General features: G+C 42.3%; 1 protein-coding gene across 1 annotated transcript in view; it reads right to left on the reverse strand.

Moving 5' to 3' along the window:
* Positions 1-2,633: 2,633 nt before the first annotated feature.
* LOC310791552 (phosphorylase b kinase regulatory subunit beta-like) overlaps positions 2,634-7,500 on the reverse strand; it is a gene marked incomplete at its 5' end in the record, with an annotated part of 62,979 nt that continues 58,112 nt past the window's right edge. Inside the window, 3 exons of the mRNA XM_083653224.1 lie at positions 2,634-2,786; positions 3,079-3,219; positions 6,563-6,670. Coding sequence (XP_083509350.1) covers positions 2,649-2,786; positions 3,079-3,219; positions 6,563-6,670 — 387 coding nt within the window. The 3' untranslated portion in view covers positions 2,634-2,648. The remainder of the gene's footprint in view (positions 2,787-3,078; positions 3,220-6,562; positions 6,671-7,500) is intronic.

The raw sequence follows: 7,500 nt of genomic DNA on the forward strand, positions 1-7,500 counted from the left end.
ACACCTGAGGATGTATCCATCCATCAATATCTGAGATATTAGTCAAGTGTGCTCAGGAACACTTGTCGTCTTCACTGATTTGAAAAGAGCAGCTGTCAGGTGTCTCTCCTGTCACTCTTCACTGTAACTGAGCTGATGAAGCAGACATGCCACAATCACAACATTAATAAATACATAAATAAAAAGACTGTGCTGATCACATTTCTTCACCTCTGCTGCCTCCTTGTGGACCGTTTCTGCACTTATTCTAATGCAAAATCCAGACCCACCAAGGACCCACGTTTGTTTATACACGCACGCACACACACACACACACACACACACACAGACAGACACAAACTGCGATTTGATTGGATAATATGGGGTGAGGCAGAGCTCATTAATTTCTCTGGCTTTCACCCACCTCTCCACCTCTCTCTTTGCCAGTCAGGTCATCAGCCAAGCCATGGGTTGGGGTAACTCATTACAAAAGTAACATATTACATGTAATATATTACTTTTAGCAGTAACTATGTAATATAAATTATTACTTATAGGATTTCAGTAATATTAAACCAGTTACTTTGTCAAGTAACTCATGTTACAAATTGATTTTTGGAAGAAAAAAAAATATTTATTAAATCAAAGCACATAATTTAAATCATTTCTCATAGGCATGTGGACTGAAGCACATATTGCACACCACATTTATTTGCCGATTCACTACATGCAAATGACAATGAGGATAATAGTAGAAGTGATAAAGAGGAAAATGTTTCGAGTTTCCATGATCACTTTATTCTTTGAAGCTACAGTGTTGCAGTAAAAAATACTGGACGAGGGTAAACAACACACGTGCACAGTGACAAGGTTGGACAGGTGCATCACAGTGATGATATTCAGCTAGGCACACTCACTCGCAGATAAACACTTTAAAATAGTTCAGAGGAAGTCTTTCATCATTTCGACCTCGGGATGACAGTGGAGTAGCTACTGCGTTGCCCACATTCACCAAAACACAGCATTTCGTTGTCCCAAGACTTCAAAATGAGCAGTAGTTCATAAACTCAAAACAGTACTTATTGTCATGCTGTAGACTCTCCATGCAACAAGAGGCAGGAGGACACAGAGCTCCACAACACAGTGGAACACACACACACAACCCCCACATGTATTTTGATGGGGATGCTACTATATGATTCAATACAAACTCCTTCATGTAATATTCATGTTGTGCAGTGGTTCTCTAACTTTTTAGTGCTAAAGACTCACAGCTAGTTTGGCTGAGGATCCCAGAACCAGGATGCATTTTGCTGAAGATCTGCACAGATGGACTCTCCGACCCCATTTACATGTACACTTAAATGTGGTCTGTATCCGGATAAGTGGTCCGGATAATAAATGATACGATCTTGCCTTTGCGTTTACACACCTGCTATTTTAAATGCGTTCTCGTTATCCTCATTGAGATCAGATCTCACATAGCTGTCAGAGGTGAAAGAGAAGAGAAGAGGTGTCACTCCAGTCAAAATGAATAGGCGAAGAGTGTTCAATGCTGCCCAAAGTAACCCTGTAAAATAAATAGCCTATGTTAAATGTTATATGTTAAAATGTTAAATAAACCTTAATATGTACATTTATTAGTAGGAGGAGAAAAAAATCGCTTTAGGCAACCAGGTCTGCTTATTTATTTTCTCCTCCACCGATGGCGGGAAGTAGCGAGTGAGTGAACCATCTTGGTTTCTTCCTATCTTTGTACATTAATCTGGAGTGAGTGACACAGCACACATCACATCTCCTATCTTTGGGATGCGAGCAAGTTGTACGGATTGCGTTTACACCTCGCTAAGATCTGAACTGTGAGCCAGACTACCTCCAGATATGGTCGGGCAGATCTGATCACATTCTGATCACAACACATTTTAATACAGGTGTAAATGGCGTCTCGGTTTCTGGAGATACACTACAAGTGCCGTCTGAACGCACCAATTTGAGAAACCTTGATATGGCCTTATATCTGTATCCGCTATGTAACAGGTATCGCTGGTGATTTCCTTATCCACCTTATTTCTAGATGCCATGATGCCTTACATGAAATATGGGTGCTTCTTCCAGTGTAATCCTCCCATCCCTCAAATAAGTCGTCAAACGAGTGTATTTATTGTGACAAGCAACTTTTTTTCCACAGCGTCGGAGTTTGCGCACGCTGCAACAATCAGTCATGTTCTAAACCCGATGTTGCACCCATAATTATTTGACAGCGGGGCATTCAAAAATAAGGTGGATATCTGTATCCGCGATGTAACAGGTATCGCTGGTGATTGGATATATACAGTTGCAGCTTATAAGGTTACAAAGGAGCCAGGCTATCAGGGTTGGGGTCAAGGTGGGAGTGAGTTCTAGGTCTAGGAGGTCATAACAGGTTCAACTCTTTCCACAGAAATCTCGCTCTATAATCAGGTATTGATGCCATTGCGAAGGTCCCAGGGGAAATACAGTCAGGCTTGTCCTGCGGGGAGGGGACTGGAGAGGTTGAAGCTTATTTTATGAGTACATCTAAATGGGGAAATGATCATCCTCGCCGAGGCAACTTTACGATGACATTTTTATGACAGGTGAGGGTCGGGGGTTGAAGGTGCCTGGAGATAGCCGGCCAAAGTGCTTTGAATCTAGCTAACGGAGCATGGGTCGTCCTTGCAGGGCTTCACGTCTCCTCGCAGTAACTGGATCATGACGGCCTTGGTCAGGTAGCTGGAGGTGCCTCTCTTCCCCACCGGCGGGGTGTTGTAGAACGCCTCCATGTTATCCTGAGGATGGACAGATGGAGAGATGTATGTGAAGTGTCCTCAACGATGTGAAAATTGTTAATAATGCTATTATCATATAACAGCATAACAATTCTGCTGCTATGAGATTTCTTTTTAAATTGGATAGTGTAACAAAAAATATTCTATCATGGTTATGTCTATCGCAACGCAAAAGTATAGACGAAATCTCACAAAGCGCTATTCATTTTGAAAATGGAATCTCAAAGCTTGTTAGCACATTAATTTAGAAAGGAGATGAGACTGAGATTAGGATCTAGATGACACTTCATACCTGTTTCTCTATGCCCTGCAAGTGACTGCGATCCCTCTGGAAGTCGTTGAAGGCTTCCTTCACCAGACCATCCAGATCCACTTTCTCGCCGAACTCCAGCTCAGGATTTCTCTCCAGCACTATGGACACCACCATCAGCAGCTACTCACACAGGGAAGAGGAGACAAGGCGGTCGGTGACACATTTCAGGGGAAGACCTGCAGTGCAACTGCCTAACGTTTTGCTATTTGAAGAAAAGAAACAAGACAATTTGTCCTGATGGTGGTGCTATTCAGCATGAGCAAATGTGGTCTGATGCACTTTGGGGCCCAACTTGCCAGGATGGTCTACTAGCATTAAGTAATTAGAACATATGTCTCCCCTCCTGTTTGTGTGTCTTCAGCAACACATTCTGTTGTGTGTCACAAATGAATGGTTGATAGTGGTGCTATAGAGTGCGTCAAAGTATGGCCTGTCACACTGGGCTCCATCCCAAATATGTGCGTGAAGTTTGGTTGCTCTACCATGAAGCATTTTCAGAATTTTGCTCCACTGCCATTAGCAATTAGCATGCAATTCATGTTTGACATATGATCAACTTTGTGGACGAAACAGCTAACAAACAGCTCTTGTATACAATTCAAAATGGTGCAAAAACTATTATGACCGAAATAAAAAACCCAATATGAGCCAAGGAATTTGAGGGGTAAAAAATATATATATTCCAATGAGTTATTGGCCAGATTTGAGGCACAGATCATAAAATAATAACATCAGTTTATGAGGTATTATTACAAGAAGGCACCACGAGGTAAGAATCATGGGTAAAGTAACTAGTAAAATGTAATAGGATAAAAGACTAAAGACAAGAAAGTCTACAACAAGTGAATTATTAGATGAAACTGCGAGATAGAAAGAAAGTGATAGATGATTCTGCTAGCCTACTGTAAGCCCTTAGCCTGGTCACCTTAAGCCTACAAACTGGACCATACAGGGTTAAAAACTAAGCTCTTAGCCTGGTCACCTTAAGGCTACAAACTGGATCATAGGGGGTTAAAAACTAAGCTCTTAGCCTGGTCACCTTAAGGCTGCAAACTGGACCATACAGGGTTAAAAACTAAGCTCTTAGCCTGGTCACCTTAAGGCTACAAACTGGACCATACAGGGTTAAAAACTAAGCTCTTAGCCTGGTCACCTTAAGGCTACAAACTGGACCATACAGGGTTAAAAACTAAGCTCTTAGCCTGGTCACCTTAAGGCTACAAACTGGACCATACAGGGTTAAAAACTAAGCTCTTAGCCTGGTCACCTTAAGGCTACAAACTGGACCATACAGGGTTAAAAACTAAGCTCTTAGCCTGGTCACCTTGAGGCTACAAACTGGACCATACAGGGTTAAAAACTAAGCTCTTAGCCTGGTCACCTTAAGACTACAAACTGGACCATACAGGGTTAAAAACTAAGCTCTTAGCCTGGTCACCTTAAGGCTACAAACTGGATCATACAGGGTTAAAAACTAAGCTCTTAGCCTGGTCACTTAAGGCTACAAACTGGACCATACAGGGTTAAAAACTAAGCTCTTAGCCTGGTCACCTTAAGGCTACAAACTGGACCATACAGGGTTAAAAACTAAGCTCTTAGCCTGGTCACTTAAGGCTACAAACTGGACCATACAGGGTTAAAAACTAAGCTCTTAGCCTGGTCACCTTAAGGCTACAAACTGGATCATACAGGGTTAAAAACTAAGCTCTTAGCCTGGTCACCTTAAGGCTACAAACTGGATCATAGGGGGTTAAAAACTAAGCTCTTAGCCTAGTCACCTTAAGGCTACAAACTGGACCATACAGGGTTAAAAACTAAGCTCTTAGCCTGGTCACCTTAAGGCTGCAAACTGGACCATACAGGGTTAAAAACTAAGCTCTTAGCCTGGTCACCTTAAGGCTACAAACTGGATCATACAGGGTTAAAAACTAAGCTCTTAGCCTGGTCACCTTAAGGCTACAAACTGGATCATAGGGGGTTAAAAACTAAGCTCTTAGCCTAGTCACCTTAAGGCTACAAACTGGACCATACAGGGTTAAAAACTAAGCTCTTAGCCTGGTCACCTTAAGGCTGCAAACTGGACCATACAGGGTTAAAAACTAAGCTCTTAGCCTGGTCACCTTAAGGCTGCAAACTGGACCATACAGGGTTAAAAACTAAGCTGTTAGCCTGTTCACCTTAAGGCTACAAACTGGATCATACAGGGTTAAAAACTAAGCTCTTAGCCTGGTCACCTTGAGGCTACAAACTGGACCATACAGGGTTAAAAACTAAGCTCTTAGCCTGGTCACCTTAAGGCTACAAACTGGACCATACAGGGTTAAAAACTAAGCTCTTAGCCTGGTCACCTTAAGGCTACAAACTGGACCATACAGGGTTAAAAACTAAGCTCTTAGCCTGGTCACCTTAAGGCTGCAAACTGGATCATACAGGGTTAAAAACTAAGCTCTTAGCCTGGTCACCTTAAGGCTACAAACTGGACCATACAGGGTTAAAAACTAAGCTCTTAGCCTGGTCACCTTAAGCCTACAAACTGGACCATACAGGGTTAAAAACTAAGCTCTTAGCCTGGTCACCTTAAGACTACAAACTGGACCATACAGGGTTAAAAACTGAGCTCTTAGCCTGGTCACCTTAAGGCTGCAAACTGGATCATACAGGGTTAAAAACTAAGCGCTTAGCCTGGTCACCTTAAGGCTACAAACTGGACCATACAGGGTTAAAAACTAAGCTCTTAGCCTGGTCACCTTAAGGCTACAAACTGGATCATACAGGGTTAAAAACTAAGCGCTTAGCCTGGTCACCTTAAGACTACAAACTGGACCATACAGGGTTAAAAACTGAGCTCTTAGCCTGGTCACCTTAAGGCTACAAACTGGACCATACAGGGTTAAAAACTAAGCGCTTAGCCTGGTCACCTTAAGACTACAAACTGGACCATACAGGGTTAAAAACTGAGCTCTTAGCCTGGTCACCTTAAGGCTGCAAACTGGACCATACAGGGTTAAAAACTAAGCTCTTAGCATGGTCACCTTAAGGCTACAAACTGGACCATACAGGGTTAAAAACTAAGCTCTTAGCCTGGTCACCTTAAGGCTACAAACTGGACCATACAGGGTTAAAAACTAAGCTCTTAGCCTGGTCACCTTAAGGCTACAAACTGGATCATACAGGGTTAAAAACTGTGATATAGTTTGGGTTTAGTCAGAATAAACCATGCTTTAAAAGTGACCTGCAAATTCTTCAAATCAATATCAAACTTAATAGGCAACCAGTGAAAAAATAACTTTTGAGTAGTGACAGAATAATAATAAAGAGAATAATGCCAATGTCATGTCAAGTACAAATCCAGACCCACTCACTTTGATTTGAAAAGTTTTTTTTTCCCTTTGGACTTTAATTGAATTTCCTCTCTCTCAGTAGTCTATGGTGGTGCTGGTGAATAGATGTATTATTACTGTACCTCCACAATGATCTGTCTGTACTCGGGCAGGACAATGTTCTTCAAGGTGTCCTCCACCAGCAGGGAGAAGTTCATCTCATACATGGTCATGTCAGACAGGGTCGGTTGCTGCCAAAGCAAGACATGAAACGATGGTAACACATTCTCTGACATCAGTGTTTACTAAGGGTGGGCGATACTGCAACATTTGGCTTCGATCCGATACCAAGTAATATAGGGATCCGAATCATCGATATCGATATCGATACCGATACCAATACTTTTTATTATTAAATGCGGCTTATGTATTTTCACATAGGGGGCGGCAGTGTGTCATGATTCATGAGGTGAATGCATCATCAATAGGCTAAATCTGAATTCATTTATATGTATGTAGCACTTTGGGGGGGGGAACGTTCCATTCATTTAGAATGGAACTGAATTCCTATTCATTAGTCAGTAAAGAAAATCAAAAGTGTGGTAAATAGTTTTGATGGCGTAGCTACTAGATGGAGTGATGCCTCTCATCAATGTCTGACTGAATTTAAGTTTTGATGGTGACTAAATTGATAATTTGACATGACACATTGGGATAACTTCAGCCATGGGCTAAGAGATTCACACTTGAGTATTGTTAGGAACAGATCTACTGTCTGTGGATCCTAACTTGTTCCACTCTTCTAGATTCAACCATGTTACCAAGTTAGTAGTAAACAAAGCCACAATGGCCAACGAGAGGCGGTGGGCAGTTGCAGTGAAGCGCCCGGGGGCGAACTTCTTCCAACCCCTGCTGGTCAGACGACCACCTTCTGCATGTTTTTAGTGGGGGGGTTATATAGAGGAAACCCCAGGGGAGCACGGGGAGAACACGCAAACTCTGTGAGGCGAGGTGAGTGCTACAACTGCTCAACCGTGCCCCCAAAACTCACATAATGTGACTGTGACTGAATAAATCCTGT

This window comes from Poromitra crassiceps, assembly GCF_964638095.1.
Source record: "Poromitra crassiceps genome assembly, chromosome: 16".
NCBI lineage: Eukaryota > Metazoa > Chordata > Actinopteri > Beryciformes > Melamphaidae > Poromitra > Poromitra crassiceps.